The sequence below is a fragment of the Dendropsophus ebraccatus genome, chromosome 1 (assembly GCF_027789765.1).
Source record: "Dendropsophus ebraccatus isolate aDenEbr1 chromosome 1, aDenEbr1.pat, whole genome shotgun sequence".
NCBI lineage: Eukaryota > Metazoa > Chordata > Amphibia > Anura > Hylidae > Dendropsophus > Dendropsophus ebraccatus.
Window position 1 is genome coordinate 225,728,313 of NC_091454.1, and position 19,650 is coordinate 225,747,962.

At 40.7% G+C, this 19,650-nt stretch overlaps 2 protein-coding genes across 2 annotated transcripts; both read left to right on the forward strand.

Annotated features, from left to right (window-relative positions):
* Positions 1-220: 220 nt before the first annotated feature.
* On the forward strand, positions 221-6,189 carry LOC138785554 (olfactory receptor 5P55-like). The gene is made up of 4 exons (XM_069961622.1): positions 221-229; positions 3,565-4,503; positions 5,405-5,411; positions 6,047-6,189. The coding sequence occupies exons 1-4, from the start codon at positions 221-223 to the stop codon at positions 6,187-6,189; spliced, it is 1,098 nt and encodes a 365-aa protein (XP_069817723.1).
* Positions 6,190-18,355: 12,166 nt separating this feature from the next.
* On the forward strand, positions 18,356-19,303 carry LOC138785560 (olfactory receptor 11L1-like). Its single transcript, XM_069961633.1, has one exon. The coding sequence runs from the start codon at positions 18,356-18,358 to the stop codon at positions 19,301-19,303; it is 948 nt and encodes a 315-aa protein (XP_069817734.1).
* The last annotated feature ends 347 nt before the right edge of the window (positions 19,304-19,650 follow it).

Here is a 19,650-nt window from a genome sequence, read left to right on the forward strand (position 1 = left end):
AGACTATTAGAACTTAAAGATGTCCGATGAGGAAAAATAAGTTTATTGCTCAGGGCGGCAGACATAGGATGCAATGAAGTCAGGACTGGAAACAACCTGCAGGGATAGTTATTTGTGTCACATATCAGTACACTACAAGTTATCACTTCCACTATAAATGGAGCACAAGGTGTAATGGTAGTATGACCATGAATAAGATCACCCCAGCAGTGGCTGGGAAATGGGACAAGTAAGTATGCATCACCAACTTGTCCTCAGTAACCCTGGCAGCCTGGCCAATTATTCGTTTTACCCAGACAACCTTACACATCAGTCTTAAGTTATTCTTCACCATTGTATGGGTATTACGCTGTCCACACCACATCCATTGCCCCCCATCACCCCCTCCCCCAAAATATAATAAGTAAGTAAGGCATGTGTGTAGAAAATCTTCAGCTTATAATAAGTGCATATAAAGTCTAGCTTCACCATAAATCACCCTGTTTCCAATTCCACCAGTGTATAAACAATTCTTTCATCTTTATTGCTTCTCCAAGAAGAATAAAAGCCCTTGACATATACAAGAGTCAGTGCATTGTGACTGCTCATGGTGATCTTATTCATGGTCATACTACCATAGCACCTTGTGCTTCATTTATAGGGGTACTGATCACTTGTAGTGTACTGATGTGTGACACATATAACAATACTTGCAGAGTGTTTCCAGTCCTGATTTCCTTGCATTCTATGTCTATGAGCAATAAACTCCTTTTTCCTCATGTCAAAAACAGCCCTGGGCCTACATAAATTGGAGGCTGAGCGTAAGACATCATCAGCTCTCAACTGGTATAGATTTCAGCTATTTGGTGTGCCCCATTTGTGTGACACCATACCTACATTTTGGCAAACTCTGCTTACTTGGCAATATTTTGCACAATAATTGTGTGACATATATTATAATGCATTCACTATCTTTCACATACACCACATACTTTCATCAATGTTATATAACGTTGCATGTTTTTGTGTTATTTTCAGCACGCTCTGCAGAATGCTATGACAGTCAGAGAGCTGTGGCTAGTCATGACCCGGGCCCCTCCCAGATGACTAGTTCCTGTCTCTCCCCCATCCTTGCGCTCAGGAATCAAAGATGTTTTCCAACTAACTACAGTTACGGACGAACACACCATACATACGTCAGGAAAGCTTTGTAGGATTGCATTAAATGAACACTGCCAGAAGAAAAAAATTATGTTAGGGATATCAGTCTGTATCAATACTGTGAACAAGCTAGTAGAAGTCAACTCTTAGCACTCTCTCTATACTTTGTGTCAAGCGAGTGTGTGTACAACTACTAATGTAAATCTATGAAAAACGACAAACAGAGTGAGGAGTGCGGCAAATGTATCTCTGTTTGTTCTACTCATAGGCTGTGAAGGCTCAGACCCAGAGCGCAAGAAAAAAAATTAAAAGATCAGTGAAGTTAAAGCATCTGCTGCATTTGCTCTCTTTCTGCTTCTTTTTTAGCTTCATTCGTCACAAAACAGCACAATATAATTACTCCTCAAACCTCCCTTAACCCTTTAAGGACAGAGCAAATTTCGATTTTTGCGTTTTCGGTTTTTCCTCCTTGTGCATAAAAGGCCATAGAACTTGCATTTTTCCACCTAGAGACCCACATGAGCCCTTATTTTTTGCGTCACTAATTGTACTTTGCAATGACAGGCTGAATTTTTGCATAAAGTACACTGCGAAACCAGAAAAAAATTCAAAGTGTGGTGAAATTGAAAAAAAACCCGCATTTTGTTTATTTGGGGGAAATGTGTTTTTACGCCATTCGCCCTGGGGTAAAACTGACTTGTTATATATGTTCCTCAAGTCGTTACGATTAAAACGATATGTAACATGTATAACTTATATTGTATCGGATGGCCTGTAAAAAATTTAAACCATTGTCAACAAATATACGTCACTTAAAATCGCTCCATTCCCAGGCTTATAGCACTTTTATCCTTTGGTCTATGGGGCTGTGTGAGGTGTCATTTTTTGCGCCATGACATGTTCTTTCTATCGGTACCTTGATTGCGCATATACGACTTTTTGATCGCTTTTTATTACAATTTTTCTGGATTTGATGCGACCAAAAATGCGCAATTTTGCACTTTGGGATTTTTTTGCGCTGACGCTGTTTACCGTGCGAGATCAGGAATGTGATTAATTAATAGTTCGGGCGATTACGCACACGGCGATAGCAAACATGTTTATTTATTTATTTATTTATTTACTTTTATTTATAACCTGGGAAAAGGGGGGTGATTCAGACTTTTATTAGGGGAGGGGGCTTTTTACTAATAATGACATTTTTTTTTTAACTTTTACACTTATACTAGAAGCCCCCCTGGGGGACTTCTAGTATAAGTGATCTGATCTCTCATAGAGATCTCTGCAGCATAGATATGCTGCAGAGATCCATGAGATAGGCACTCGTTTACTTCCGGCTGCTGCAGCCGGAAGTAAACGAGTGCCGAGCCGGGGACGGCGCCATCTTGGAGCGGTCCCCGGCCGGCTTCATTTACGGAGATCGCTCCTCCGGGATAACATCCCGGAGGAGCGATCTCCCCACTAGACACCAGGGATGACGCTGCGTCCGGTAATCGGATGCAGCTGTCATGTTTGACAGCTGCATCCGATTACTGTATTAGCGGGCACGGCGATCGGACCGTGCCCGCTAATACCTACGGTCCCGGGCTACACGCGGCACCCGGGACCGGCGCGGTTCAGAGCGGGGCCGCCGCGCGGCCCCACTCTGAACTCCCTTACCGGCATCAGGGCGTAAATTTACGCCCGATGTCGTTAAGGGGTTAATGTCCCAAATAAGTATATACAGTATGTACCTGTGTACATGGTGAGGAGATGCTGATGTAGACTGAAAGGGTTGTTAGGAAATGGCAACTATCATATTAGCAGACATGAAGATGTTTTCTTGTCCCATTGAATATATTTTTATTTTTTTAATTACAACTGTGTAAATATTAGGTTACTATTTATATACCAACAAAACACAGTAATCACTGAACTTAAGGAAATAAGTGAAAAAATTCCAATGAAGTACTCAATCAAGAGTCTCCACTGATGCCCCCAAAAATTTAAATATGGGAAACAAGAGTTCGTTTAGCCTTGGTTGTAAGTCTCAAAACACAGGAATAGCCAGATATCCCTGGCCTGTTGCCACGGTGGCCCCTCAATGATAGGTAGCCCCTTAAGTCCAGCTAGGTTGCGAGTATTGGAACATAAATAGGGAAACAACAGGGTGTCCACTTTCGTGTCAAAGTCTAACTCAGGGTGCGAGTATTGTGACATGACAAGGGCTTGCCAAGGCAGGCATCTATCCACAGACAGCTGTTTCGGGGTATTTGCCCCTCGTCAGTGTGGAGATCAGGGGAAAAATTCCAATGAAGTACTCAATCAAGAGTCTCCAGTGATGCCCCCAAAAATGATAAAAGTTTTTTTTTCTACATTATATCTATAATATCTAGTCTCATATTGTACTGACCATTTCATTCAATCCACAGGTTAATGGTTTAGAAAATATGTGAAGAGAATGAGACAAAAGTCACAGAGTTCCGCCTTTCGGGATTCCACACTGTTTATGGCTATAGAACTGTATTTTTCGTTGTCATGCTTGTAATTTACATTGTGATAATGGTCGGGAACCTTTTGATCATCTTCTTGGTGTCAATTATTGACCATCTGCAGGTTCCAATGTTCTTCTTCCTCAAACATTTAGCAATGGCCGATGTCCTTCTCACCACCACTGTCATGCCCATCATGTTGGACATGATACTGAGGCATGGAAGGGTCATTTCTGTCATTGGGTGTTTCATTCAGATGTCTTTATATGGTATTTTTGTGTCCGTTCAATGTTTCCTCTTAGCTGTGATGTCTTATGATCGATACTTAGCTATTTGCAGCCCTCTTCACTATGCTTCTGTTATGAACCCTAATAGATGTCTCCAGCTCGTCTCTGGATCCTGGTCTTTGGTGGTCTCTACAGCGTTAAGTGAACTTGTTTCAATAAGTCAGTTTGAGTTGTGTGGACTGAATATTATTGATAATTTTGTCTGTGATTTATTTTCAGTTGTAGAATTATCATCTTCTGATACCTCTACAGTTCTAATGGAGGACTTTGTGTTTTCCATCTTCATATTAGTCTGCCCATTAACTTTCATTATTATAACATATATCTGCATTTTGATCACAATAATGAAGATTACTTCCACCTCCGGAAGAAAAAAAGCCTTCTCCACATGTAGCTCCCATCTGACCACAGTCTGCACCTATTATGGGACCCTCATCACAGTTTGCATAATTCCATCTAAGAAGAGTTCTAGTAATGTGAATATGTACCTATCTCTTCTATACATTGTGTTGAGTCCACTTATTAATCCTTTTATCTACAGCCTAAGGAATCGTGAATTTGAAAGGGCTTTAAAGAAAATACTGAAAAGAATCCAGGTTGCAAAGGTAGGATAACAAAATGGTGAAATCTAAAAACCAAAAATTCTAATGATTGTTCACTAAAGTCTGAGATTTTATTTTTACTTTTTCATTAGATTTGGTAGAAGAAGTGGTCCACCAATATACAATGTCCCCAACATCAGAGGCCATCATTAGTTAAATACAGCTTACATTGCAGCTCAGTATGCTGGGATATCACTGGTCACGGCTTGTGCCCGACATCGGCACACAACATGGAGTCTACGCAGAAACTACATTGATAATAGCAGCTCTGCATTATAAATGGACTGTAGATTCTGTACCATATTTTAGAGATGAGCACATCGAGCCTGTCAAACCCAGATTTGTTTCAAAGCAAAAACTTCGCTACCGAACCAAACTTTTTGCAAACTTTGGAACAAGTTTAAGTATGATGGAGGCCACACATAAAAACAAACAAACAAAAAAGGTTTCCTCACATGCTCCCCCAGAGTACTCCTCCAGTCTTCTGAGTCTTCAGCCCATTCAGTCAATAACTTGTCACTTGGACGTGCTTTCCTGTCCAAGTCAGGCAGTGATTGGCTGAGCTGGCTGTTACTCCTGAGACTAGAATGACAGCCTGCTCAACCAATCATTGGCTGACTGGGACAGACAGCATCTGAGACCAGTGATTGGCTGAGAGGACTGTCCCCAAAGAAGAAAACAAGGAAGACGGACTTCGGGAGAGCGAGGAAAGGTAGGTAAAATGAGCCGTTTTTACAAGCAGCAGTAAAACAGCTTATTGCCTGCAATCATTTAGCTGTTTTAGTGCATTTACTTAAAGTTCGGATTGGCACGAACCTGAAATTTACATTAAAGTTTGGTGAATCTGCCAAACCAAACTTTTTGAAAAGTTTGCTCATCTCTATCATGCTTCCTCAAATTCCAGGAAGAAGGTACTATGATCTTCCAGTTAGGGGGAAGAGGAAAAGAAGAAGGAGCGCAGGGGAGCTACAGTATCTGTTTTTGTGTGTGTCTGTATGTCTATCAGTGTGTATGTCTATCTGTGTGTGTCTGTATGTCTGCATGTCTATATGTATGTGTGTGTGTGTGTGTGTGTCTGTATGTCTATCTGTGTGTGTGTGTGTGTGTGTGTGTGTGTATGTCTGCATGTCTATATGTGTGTGTGTGTGTGTGTGTGTGTCTGTATGTCTGTGTGTGTGTGTGTGTCTGTGTGTGTGTGTGTGTGTCTGTATGTCTGTGTGTGTGTGTCTGTGTGTGTGTGTGTGTGTGTCTGTATGTCTGTGTGTGTGTGTGTGTGTGTGTGTGTGTGTGTGTGTGTGTGTGTGTAATAAAGGTTTTGTATAGTAAAAACAATCCATTTTCTGATGTTCTTCACTTGTGTCCCAGCATGGCAGACCTGCTGGGACTTGTAGATTTGCTTAGGTCATGTTCACAAGGTGTATTTTAGCCATTTTCCATGTGAAAACTAACCAAAAGAGTCCCCAAAGAGCCCTTCATTAAACACTCAAGTTCTATTGAGTTTATCTGTACTATTTTGTGTTCTTGTTTGTTTTGTTTTGTTTTTTAGGGATGAGTGAATTGACAGTACTAGCAAAGTGCTTCAATAGATTTGGGGGTAGGCTTCTCAGCCAGCTGCCTTCAAACTCTGTTCCACTCCAAGTGCCTGAAAAAGCTGGATCAAGTCCTGGGAAACTGGGAGAAGTTTTCTAGGACTGGATCCAGCTTTTCCAGGCACCTGGAGTGGAAAATTATAGAGTTCAAAGGCAGCCGGCTGATAAGCCTACCCCCAAAATCTATTGAAGTACTTCAATTTTCTATATATCTATATATCTGACACGGTCCCTATATTCTTTGCGTCAGTACAATTTCATTGATAGACAATTCTGTAAACTTTTTGTTTTGTTTTACAGCTTTTAAAAAATAAAATAAACAAATAAATAATAAACCTATATCTGTCTATGGAGCTGTGAGAGATCTCATTTTCTTACATCATTTACTGTAATTTTTATTGGTACCATTTTGGGGAAGGTGGAAGTTTTCAGTTGCTTCTGGAGTCCCAATAATTTTAGAGACCTAATCATCTATCATCTGAATTATTTTTGGTCTATGTCTGGTCTGGGACCTGAATTCAGTTCAACCCTAATATGATATGTATATATTTAAAAAAAAAATTCATTGTGTAGTTCTGAAACTTGTGATTAATTGACTATATATATATATATATAATATATATATTTTTTTCCCTACACTCTTGGTCAAAATGACTAATAGCCATTTATACAAATCTCCAGCCATTTATTGAGCAAAGTAACGGCGTTATAACCTCATCATTGCATCTACTACTATTAAACAATTTATCTAGATCCTTTTGGTCCGTGCAGATTCACACGCAGTTACTGCAGATGGATTCGCTTCCAATATAGTTAGGTGCAAAATCTTTTTGCTGTATCCTAGTTGCCCTGCTGTTCATATAGAAATGGTTCAATTCATTTGTCAGCATTTCACATAGTAAATGAAGAGATTTTCTTATTTTCCTTGTCCTCAAAGGACAAAATGTTACAAGCCACAGTTTTTTCATATTACACCAACTGTGGCAGATGTTACTGAAAAGAGAAATGATCATGCTGGGTACTGTTATTTATAAGCTGGAACTGCCGCAAGGTATCCTCAGATAGAGAGATGTTTATAGTTCTATAATATATTTTACTGAGGATACAACAATAGTTTCCTATGTTCCCAAAAAACACAAACAGGTCATTCTGATGAGCACAGTGCACAGTGCAACCAGTAAAGGAGACGACGGAAAGCCGGACAATGGGGCAGATGATACTCCGGATCAACTCATAGGCACTAACACCTGTAGACGCAAAACTAATCGGTGGCCAATGGTTGTTTTTTACAACATTCTTGATGTGTCGGCGTACAATGCATTCATGTTATAGTGTGAAATAGACCCAAATTGGAATAAAAATAAACTATATAGGAAGAAGTTTTTTAAAGGAGTTGGGAAAATCACTGGTTACACCGTATATCAAAGACAACTAGATTTGCATTACCGGTGAAATACATAGTGCTTAAAAAGAGTGCCCCTTTACCAGTGACTTCCCTTTAAGAGAAACTTTAAGCCTTGATTCCCTTTTTTTAAAAGCAACTTTGGTACAGTCCCTTAAGGAGCAACTTTTGTGCCAACGCTTTGAGTGACCTATATACTGTCCCTTTAAGACCAGCTTAAGTACTGTTAGAAATGAGCGAACCGGGTTCGAGTCCATCCGAACCCGAACGTTCGGCATTTGATTAGCGGTGGCTGCTGAAGTTGGATAAAGCTCTAAGGTTGTCTGGAAAACATGGATACAGCCAATGACTATATTCATGTTTTCCACATAGCCTTAGGGCTTTATCCAAGTTCAGCAGCCACCGCTAATCAAATGCCGAAAGTTCAGGTTCGGATCGACTCGAGCATGCTTGAGGTTTGCTCATCTCTAAGTACTGTCCCTTTAAAAGAGACTTAGGTACCATCCTTTGAAAACCAGCTTAAGTACTGACCATTTAGGAACGACTTGGGTACCGACCCTTTAAGAGCGACTTGAGTACCGCCCCTTTAAAAGCGACTTGGATACCGTCCCTTTAAGAGTGGCTTGGGTACTGTCCCTTTAGGAGCTACTTGGGAACCATCCCTAAGAGAGCGGCTTGGGGACCGTCCATTTAAGAGCAGCTTGGGTACCGACCCTTTAAAAGTGACTTGCCTACCGTCCCTTTAAGAGTGACTTGGGTACCGTCCCTTTAAGAGCAACTTGGGTACCGTCCCTTTAAGATCGACTTGGGTACCGTCCCTTTAAGAGCGACTTGAGTACCGTCCCTTTAAGAGCAACTTATGTAATGTCCCTTTAAGAGTGACTTGGGTACCATCCCTTTAAAAGCGATTTGGGTACTGTCCCTTTAAGAGCGAATTGGGTACCGTCCTTTTAAGAGCAGCTTAGGTATCATCCCTTTAAGAGCGACTTATGTAATGCCCCTTTAAGAGCAACTTGGGTACTATCCCTTTAAGAGCAACTTGCGTACTGTCCCTTTAAGAGCAACTTGGGTACTGTCCCTTTAAGAACAACTTATGTATTTCCCCTTTAAGAGCGACTTGGGCACCGTCCCTTTAAGAGCGACCTGGGTACTTATAATGCTAAAGATCATTGCTCGGTTACCATGACAATGTTACTCATGTCAGTGAGACCTTCCATATATTACATCTTCTATTGGCCAATAGTGGACATGTGACTGTGGATGTTGTGAGACATTGCCTGACAAGACCTTAGAATTCCTATTGGCTGCTATATTTCAGCAATTTGCATATGTGCTGTGATTGGCTGTCAGCGGTTAGAGTGTGGCCATTATTTGCAATGGGCCATTATTTTCTTTGGGAAATTTGGGGTCTTTAAACATAAATTTCTTAAAAACGACAAATCCGATCGAAACGAGAAATAGATATCACACCTCACACCGCCAAGGGCTTCGAAACGCAGTTTGAACAGAGTCTGTGCGGACAGCGATTCGGGCTGTATTACGTGCAGAAAAATAGCTGGAAGAAGTAGAAGAAGAATACGGATTACAAAATAGGAATTATTCAAGCACTATAATAAAGTAACACCCAGAGTTGATGGAGCTGCAGCCAATGTCTATAGAATCCAACAGCATGCTGAAGAAAGTGACCAAGGGCTTCCGCTAGCACAGCGATGATACCCATAGCCTCCACCAGCAGTGCAACCAGCCGAAAACGGAAATAATGCGCCTTCTGTCCAACATCAAGTGATCAAGAAACAAATGCGCTTTTATAAATATATATGATGTTATTAGTTAGTTTACAGTAGAAATGAGCGAGCATGCTGGTCCGAGCCTGGTACTTGTTCGAGTGTTAGGGTACTCAATGGTGCTCCTTACTCAGATGAGCATCTCGCGATACACAAGACAATGGTATCTTCCTCTTCCTGCAGGTTTGGTGGCTTTTTTTTTCAGCTAATCATCATGCAGGAGAGTCTTTGGGAGCTCGTAGCATCACTTGGGACCCATACATGTCGATAGCAGCGATTGGCTGGCCAGATCAGATGACCCTGGCATATAAGAATCAGGTCTCATGATTCTCGCGTCAGACGCAGGCTGGAAGAGATTAGGGAGAGAGCTGCTGTCTGTCAGGGAGAGCGTTAGGGTGGGAAAATAGTGTCTGTTAGGCAGGAATAATCCACAAAGAACCCAACAGTCCTTCTAAGAGCTACAACTACATTTTTTTGGCTTCCTCCTACTCTTTTTTGCTGCTGCTGTACCTTGGCTTGCTAGGATCTGTAGTGCAGCTACACCTATCCTTGCTGTGCTGTGCAACAGGTGCACTAAAATATACAGCACCTGGCACACACAGACTCCATAGACTACACCAAAAGTTCTCCTAGTACTTCTTTTTTGCTGCGGCATCTTGGCTTGCTGGGACCTGTAGTGCAGATTTATCTATCCTGGCCGCATACTGCAACTTTTGTTTTTTTATTTATTTTTTAAGAAAAACACCTGTGTGGTATATTCTTGGCTTGCCTAATACTGATGAGTGCTGTCTGTTAGTTATCAAAGCATTTTAGCGGTACATTTTAGGCTCGCCAAATACTGGTGCGTGCTCTTCCGGACTATTCACAACAGTCTAGTGAATACGTTTTTGGTCTCATTTATATTTACTCCAGTCCAGTGAATCAGTGTGAGCTCTGCGGTAAATCAAACACAGTCTATTGAATAGACAAAATGGTGAACCCCAGGGGTAAGGGTTGAAGACGAGGGCGTTGGCGTCCAAGTCATGTAATGGGCAGAGGCCTTGGTGCTGGGCAGGGTAGCACAGTAGCTGCTGAGGAGGTAGCAGTGGCACACACTCACTAGCTTCATCTCACAACTTATGGGGTCTCAGGGTACACCGCTATTAAAACCGCAGCAGTGTGAACAGGTGATCACGTGGATAGCGGATAATGTGTCCAGTAATGTATCCAACACCCAGTCTTCCACGCAGTCCACTGACGGTAGCCAAGGGAGTGGACCTCCATTTCTTCCTCCTTCTCCCCAGCCTGGCCCCTCCATAAAAATTAGGGATTCAGATCCGGCATACTCCCAGGAACTCTTTTCAGGCCCCTTCTCAGAGTCACAAACCACTCCTCAGCATCAACCTGAGCAGCTGCTCTGTTCCGATGCCATAAATATCAAACTTCTGCATTTTGGGTGATGAGAGTGGAGACTTGCAAGTAGTGCATCAAGAGGTGTCAGATGATGATGATGAGACTCGGTTGTCAGACAGTGACGTTGTTGTCAGGGCAGTAATTCATAAGGGGGACAGAGGGAGGAATCGGAGGAAGAGCTGGTGGATGATGAGGTGACCGACCTGAGCTGGGTTAGTAAGCCTAGTCAAGACTAGTGTTTGAGAAAAGTTAGGTTTGAGTCGAACATCTCAATTTTTTCATATTTGAACTGAACTGAACATTTTACTGTTCGTTCCAGTTAACGTTTGCCAGCCAATCCGTGCAGAGCACATAGAAGTCTCAAAAACATCATTACTGAGGTGTAGGGGTCTGATCGGCTGCTAAAATCACATGACCATCCCATATAAAACTTACTGTGATGCATTCTGGGCGCCATCTTCAGCTCACTCACTATGCTGGATAGTGTGCTCTCTCAGTGTCTCATTGTTTCCCTGCATGCTGCCATTTCGATAAGACAGATAGTGAGATTACTGAGATAAGTGAGATTAGTGACATAGGTAGTGAGATTAGTGAGATGAGTGGGGTGTTTAGAAAGGTTAGACTAGCATCCTTGCAACAAGTATTTTCCTGTCCATAGACAACATTGCAGTCACAGCAATACTTAGCTATGGGATTGCAGGCTGCATATTGGATTTTCCAATTTTTACATAGTGCCCAAAAGTTTATGTTGGTCTGCTCAAAACTGTTATACCCAGTAATTAATCGTACATCTGATTTGTGTATGTGGATTTTTTCAGTAATTACAGCTGTATTTCTATCAACTTACATATGTTCCCAGTCCAATAGTCTAAAATATCAGTACCGTAGTCTGTAATATCAGTCCAGTAGTCTGTAATATCAATCCGATAGTCTGGAATATCGGTCCTATAGTCTGGAATATCAGTCCTATAGGCTGAAATGTCATCTGTCAGATAGTCTGGAATATTAGTCCTGTAGTCTCTAATATCAGTCCGATAGTGCTAAATATGAGTCCTGAAGTCTGGAATATCAGTCCGATAGTCTGGAATATGAGTCATTTAGTTTGTAATATCAGTCCGATAGTCTGGAATATGAGTCTTTAGTCTGTAATATCAGTCCAATAGTCTGGAATATCAGTCCTGTATTCTGGAATATCAGTTCGATAGTCTGGAATATCAGTCCTGTAATCTGTAATCTGTGGTTACAGAGCCCAATTTTGACAGTCTGCATTGCAGAATAATTTTTTTTCTAATAATCTCTTCATCTGTTAGATATATCGATGTTTCGTATAGAGGAGTTCCCAAGTATTTTTCTCCCATAGACTATAATGGGATTTGATATTCGTTTCACTATTCGCTCATGTCTAGCAGTAATTTAATCCCCCCCCCCCCCCCTTTTCTTTTCAACCTTTCATTCTTACAGCCAAATTTCAGGCTATAAATTGTTCCATGTTTCCAGTTTACTCTTCTGGATGATAATAACAATTTCTCCTACTACATAGAGGTGTCAAAGTTAACCTGAACATCTCCTATTGACTTTAATGGGGTTCGAGTTTGAGCCGAACTTTGAACCGAACTTCACTACTGTTGGAGGTTCGAATCGAATGTAAACATTTTACTGTTCGATCAGCACTACTCAAGACAGTGCTTCTGTGGGGGAGGCAGGTGCAACACCAGAAAAGGTTGGATGAGGCAGTGGGGTGGCCAGAGGGAGAAGCAGGGCCAGAGCAAGTACATCAGCAACTGTTTCATGGAGTGAGGCTCCCATCATGTTCTCAAGTCTGGAGGTTCTTTAAAGAAACTGCGGATGACCGACAGACTGTGATGTGCAACCTGTGCCACGCCAGGATCAGCAGGGGAGCCACCACTACCAGCCTAACCACTACCAGCATGGGCAGGTATATGAGTGCTAAACACCCCGCTCAGTGGAACCAAGGCCGTTTACCTTCTGCGGGCCACACCACTGCTCCTTCCCCTGTGTCACGTGCTGGCTCTTCATCAGGTCACCTGATGCAGATGGTCAATCCCTGCAATGACAGAAGCCAACATATCTGGCCAACATATATAGCAGGACCTCCCAGTCCCTTCCCTACATGTTTATTGGCTGATTAACCCCTTAAGTACGGAGCCTAAAATGGCCTTACAGACCACAACAATTTTCAGTTTTGCATTTTTGTTTTTGCCTCCTCACCTTCTAAGAACTATAGCTCTTTTATTTTTACATCTACAGGGCCATGTGAGGTCTTGTTTTTTTTCCAGGAACAGGTGTGCTTTGCAATGTTTTTTTTTAATCTACCATAAAATTAATGATAATATAACAAATACAATTCTGCATATTTCTTTTCTAATGTTTTCTTTTTCTTTTCTAATGTTTTACTATTTTAATTAACAGTAAAACTTTTTTTTTTTTGTAAATAGGTTTATTTAAAATAGCTGCATTGCGACTCTTGTAGCGCTTTTTTTTCACCTACGGGGCTGTATGGCGTGTAATTTTTTGTGCCATGATCTCTAGTTTTCTTTAATATCATATTTGTGTAGATTTGTTGTATTGATCCCTTTTTATAATTTTTGTTTATATATAAATTTAAATATAAATAGAGAGTTTTCTTTTTTTACCGCTTTTTGTTCACACCATTCACCATGCAATAATAATATTCTTTTATTTTAATATATAGGATGATTATTTACATTACGACATAATATGTTAACTCATTTTATTATTTTTTTGTGTGTTTTATTTACAAAATGGAAAGGGGGTGATTTAGACTTTTATTTGGGGAGGGGCTTTGGGGCATTTTAAAAACATTTATTTATTTATTTACTTTTTTTTTTTGTCCCCCCAGGACATAGCATAGCAGGGATCAGTGTTAGCTGTGACCTTCTCATAGAACCTGCCCGTGGCCTGTGGCAGACTCTTATCAAAGGATTGGATATCAGACTGCACGGAGGAAGGTAAGAGACCCCCGGCAGTCAGACCATGTGATCAGGCATGCTGCGGGGGTCCCGATCGGTAAGTGACAGGAGCTGCTCCTGACACTTAAAAGCTGCAGTTGTGGTGAAATTAAGGAATTAATGGCAGGCGGCCATGCGATCACTGCCTGCCGTTAAGGGTGAGGCCCAGCTGCCGATAGCAGGCGGTCCTCACCCGCTATGGAGCACCGTGCAGTATTCATGTGAGTATCGTGTATTTGAGTAAATAGTGATCTCGAATGAGTATGTTTTTAAAATTTGGAGGCACTAAGATTACAGGCATTTATCTTTGTGTATCTATTAACATTTTTGTAACCAGTATCCATAGAGTTCTACGTAAATATCTGGTACAACACCTGTTACCCCTGATGAACCTGTACAAAGAGACAGGAGAAATGTGTTGGATTTGTATATACATTTTTCCTATATTAGGTGTTTTTTATATGGGTTATTCACTCATTTAATGGCAAATATTTGCTGTTATTTTAGAACAACGGCTGTTATATTGAAATAATGGCAGTTATTTACTGTTATATGTCGCCCATCCACTCAATTTCACCATTGTGTGAACAGATCCTTTCTGTGTTTTTAATCCACTCCTGGTTTTGGTTGCATTATGAGGACCACAATACTGAAATATACGTAAGGTTAATCCAGCCTGAGGGTGTAAGGTCATGAATTAAGAATAAACATAAGAATAAACATTGGTGGTGACCAAACAATCTCGGACAGTTGCCTGGGATTAGCTGCCTGTTTAAATCTCCATCCAGCTGCCATTCTGGAGCCCCGGGCCTCTTGTGATTGGCAGCTGTTTGAGCATCACTTGTCGGCCTCTGGGCCCCCATATCCCTCGGCCAGGTGACAGGTCAGCCTAGCACACCTACAGACAGTAAGTAATATACCTTGCAGCCTCTTGTTATCCATGATGATGATACTCGGTTGTCATCTCTAGCCTGGATATGAGATACGGTTGGCTTCCCCTAGCCTGGAAACAAGATGAGATACAAGATGAGATACAGTGGCACATGGAGAATATAGGTCAAGTATGTAATAATAATAATAATAATAATAATAATAATAATAATATTTGTCTTTATACACTGATCTCTTCCCCTCAGTCCCTGTATACCCCAGGGGGCTCTCCTCATTACTAGTTACAGTCATCAGTAATTATGGTATACACAGGATGCTAGTGTATTCCATCAGGATTTGTAAGTGAGGAGCTTATATTATAAAATGAGGCAGCAATTATGTCTTATTAGGATCAGATTTCTGCTGGATAGAAAGAAGGCGCTGTTATTTACAAACTGACTGATATAAAGTATTCTGTAAGTATTGAACGAATCATTCCCTGTCTGCTCTTTCTTTACCGTCATTCATCAAAACACAGCATGCTGTAATTACACCTAACCCTGTCCTTAATGTCCCAATAGATGTACATGTATCTATTTTAATATTTAGAAATATGAACAAAAATATTTATTATTATTATTATTATTATTATTATTATTATTATTATTATTATTATTATTATTATTATTATTATTAGTTTATGTTTTCCAAACAGTATTGCATACATGTTCACACACTACATCATACTAGAGTTCTCAGTCTTATTATATGCACATGCAGCAATAGGATTTTTGTGTACTGTACACATTGTATGGCAAATCCAAGCAAACACAACCTCACCTTGTCCTGTATCTCTCCCCTCATTTTAAAAGTTTTTGAAATTTTGTTCATATCTAAGTAGTTGAGTGAATTTGAAGTTATTGAGTAGTTTTTGTCTTGCTCCAAGTGTTAAGGTAAGAATATTGCCTTAAACAAATACAGTTAGGGAAGAAAATATAAGCCGGAGGCTGTGTCATTCAGATGAACAAGCTAGTAGATGACGGCACTGTACTTTTCAATGAAGATAACTTTAAACTAGTCCTAACTTTAAACAAATCCACTCTATACATTGCTAATGTGGTAAATGACTATTCTAGCTGCAAATGTCTGGTTTTTGGTGCAATATCTACATAGGTGTATAGAGGCCCATTTCCAGCAACTATCACTCCAGTGTTCTAATGGTACAATGTGTTTGCTCATTGGCTCAGAAGGATAATTGATGATTAGAAAACCCTTGTGCAATCATGTTCACACATCTGAAAACACTCTAGCTCGTTACAGAAGCTACAAAACTGACCTTCCTTTGAGCAGATTGAGTTTCTGGAGCATCACATTTGTGGGGTCAATTAAATGCTCAAAATGGCCAGAAAAAGAGAACTTTCATCTGAAACTCGACAGTCTATTCTTGTTCTTAGAAATGAAGGCTATTCCATGCGAGAAATTGCTAAGAAATTGAAGATTTCTTACAAAGGTGTGTACTACTCCCTTCAGAGGACAGCACAAACAGGCTCTAACCAGAGTAGAAAAAGAAGTGGGAGGCCGCGTTGCACAACTAAGCAAGAAGATAAGCAAATTAAAGTCTGTAGTTTAAGAAACAGACGCCTCACAGGTCCCCAACTGGCATCTTCATTAAATAGTACCCGCAAACACCAGTGTCACCATCTACAGTGAAGAGGCGGCTGCCGGATTTTGGGCTTCAGGGCAAAGTGGCAAAGAAAAAGCCATATCTGAGACTGGCCAATAAAAGAAAAAGATTAAGATGGGCAAAAGAACACAGACATTGGACAGGGGAAGACTGGAAAAAAGTGTTGTAGACGGATGAATCCAAGTTTGAGGTGTTTGGATCACAAAGAAGAACGTTTGTGAGACGCAGAACAAATAAAAAGATGCTGGTAGAATGCCTGACGCCATCTGTTAGCATGGTGGAGGTCATGTGATGGTCTGGGGTTGGTGCTGGTAAGGTGGGAGATTTGTACAGGGTAAAAGGGATTCTGAATAAGGAAGGCTATCACTCTGCACCGCCATGCCATACCCAATGGACAGCGCTTGGTTGGAGCCAATTTCATCCTACAACAGGACAATGACCCTAAACACCTCCAAATTGTGCAAGAACTATTTCCAGCAGAAGCAGCAGCTGGTATTCTATCATAGGTAATGGAGTGGCCAGCGCAGTCACCAGATCACCACCCCATTGAGCTGTTGTGGGAGCAGCTGGACCGTATGGTACGCCAGAAGTGCCCATCCAACCAATACAACTTGTGGGAGCTGCTTCTAGAAGCGTGGGGGGCAATTTCTCCAGCTTACCCCAACAGATTAATAGCTAGAATGCCAAAGGTGTGCAATGCTGGAATTGCTGCAAAAGGAGGATTCTTTGACGAAAGCAAAGTGTGATGTAAGAACAATGTTATTTCAAATACAAATCATTATTTCTAACCTTGTCAATGTCTTCACTCTATTTTCTATTCATTTGACAACGTATGGTGGTGAATAAGTGTGACTTTTCATGGAAAACACAAAATTGTTTGGGTGACCCCAAACTTTTGAACGGTAGTATATATATATATATATATATATATATATATATATATATATATATATATAGTGAAACCTGCCGAGCAGACCACCCCACTTCCAGGCTGATTTTTATTTTCTTGTGACCAACTTTTTTTACTTTTATTTTCTATGGACAATGCTAAAGACCATTTTTTGTACAGATTTTGTAGCTGAAGATTCCCATAAAAAGATGAGAAGCAGGACTTACATGTCAAAATTGCTACCTGACAGCACTTACAGGGCCATGGTGAAGGAGGAGGGAGACAGAGAGCAGGCAAGAAAAAGAGAGAGTGGAGGGCAGAAGGAGTAGGCATGGCTGAGCTGGGAGGAGGAAAAAGGAGCGCCATGGCGTCCAGGAACAGCACCCACAGTGGAGCCGTCCAGGGAGTAGTTCGAGCAGACACCTGGACACCCCAGACTGCCCCCACTCCTGATAATTAGCATCCTCTGTATGAAAAGTGTCATCTGTGGTGTGTACCAGGCTGTCTGTGGCAACAGGGGCCCGCCACAACTGCCGGAACTGGAGCCATGCTGTTGACCGTTTATAAATGCTGCAGTCGGCATGAATGCAGCATATATAGGGCTGCAAAGAGAGAATTCTCCTCAAACAGAAACAGAATTCTTCTTCTGTTCACCATTGGGGCTTTGCAATGTCATTGTCGAGTCCCAATAGTAGCCATAGTGGGGAGGATGGGGAGAGAGGGGAGGGGTGCCTGGCTGTTTACAGAGGCCACAGTGAGAGAGGGGAGAGAGGGGTCCTGGCTGCTAACAGATCCCTGCCCCCTCCACCTATTCCAGCTAATACCAGTGATGTACTGTCCTTCTTCATGACATACTGTACTCAGTTCCAAGAATAGTTGTAGGGCTGGGCTATACTTCCCATATGTACAAAAAAAGTTCATAATATAGTGATGTTTGCTGAATGAATGCTGTCTTATTAAAAACATGATAAAAAACATGAATGTGAGCTCTTTCATCGTTATTTATGTACAGTATAAATGTATGCAGGACATGTTCCTGCTCCAATTAGACACAAAATTCTGCTTTTTCTATACATTGTTCTTTGACAACACCATCCCCATAAAATAACATTTTTTTTGTACAAAATTGGGTGGTCGACTCAAAGAGGTTTCACAATAGATTTATTTTTCTATACTTCTCTTCTACGTTATACAGTACTTTTTCATGAAACAGTACTGACCATTTTATTCAATCCCCAGGTTAAAGGTTTAGAAAATGTGTGGACAGAATGAGACAAAAGTCACAGAGTTCCACCTTTCGGGATTCCACAATGTTTATGGCTATAGAACTCTCTTTTTCATTGTCCTGCTTATAATTTACATTGTGATAGTGGTCGGGAACCTTTTGATCATCCTCTTGGTGACATTTATTGACCATCTGCAGGTTCCCATGTTCTTCTTTCTCAAACATCTAGCGGTGGCCGATGTTCTTCTCACAAGCACCGTAATACCCGTCATGTTGGACATGATACTCAGGCACGGAAGAGTCATTTCTGTCATTGGGTGTCTCATTCAGTTGTCTTTATATGGTATTTTTGTGTCCGTTCAATGTTTCCTCTTAGCTGTGATGTCTTATGATCGATACTTAGCTATTTGCAGCCCTCTTCACTATGCTTCTGTTATGAACCCTAATAGATGTCTCCAGCTCGTCTCCGGATCTTGGTCTTTGGTGGCCGCTTCAGTGTTAAGTGAACTTGGTTCAATAAGTCAGTTTGAGTTTTGTGGACTGAACACTATTGACCATTTTGTCTGTGATTTACTCTCCGTTGTAGAATTATCATCTTCCGATACCTCTACAGTTCTAATGGAGGACTTTGTGTTCTCCATCTTCATATTAGTCTGCCCATTCACTTTCATTATTATAACCTATATCTGCATTTTGATCACAATAATGAAGATTACTTCCACCTCCGGAAGGAAAAAAACCTTCTCCACATGTAGCTCCCATCTGACCACAGTGTGCACCTATTATGGGACCCTCATCACAGTTTGCATAATTCCATCCAATAAGAGTCCTAGTAATGTGAATATGTACCTCTCTCTTCTATACATTGTGCTGAGTCCACTTATGAATCCTTTTATCTACAGCCTAAGGAACCATGAAATCGAAGATGCTATTAAAAAAATATTGAAAAAAATCCAGGTAGTAATGGTAGAATACTAATAAAAATAAATAAATAACTATATATATATATATATATATATATATATATATATATATTTAATTAATGTTTATAAATTAAAGTTTAAGATCTTATTTTTACTTCTTTTCTAAATTTAGTAGAGTGCATTCAATAAATATACAGGAGGAGTTTATGTTATCATTCTGAACCTTTATAGCTTACACAGTATGTCAATTAAAGTACCAAAATTTGTACTTAAAGTTGTATTTTTTAATGTCATTTTATAATAAAATGTTTTACAAAACCCCCCAAAAATTGTGGAGTGAACTTAATAACGTTAGTCAGCCTACCGTCGGCATTTGATGCTACTCAGCCTGAAGCAGGAGGG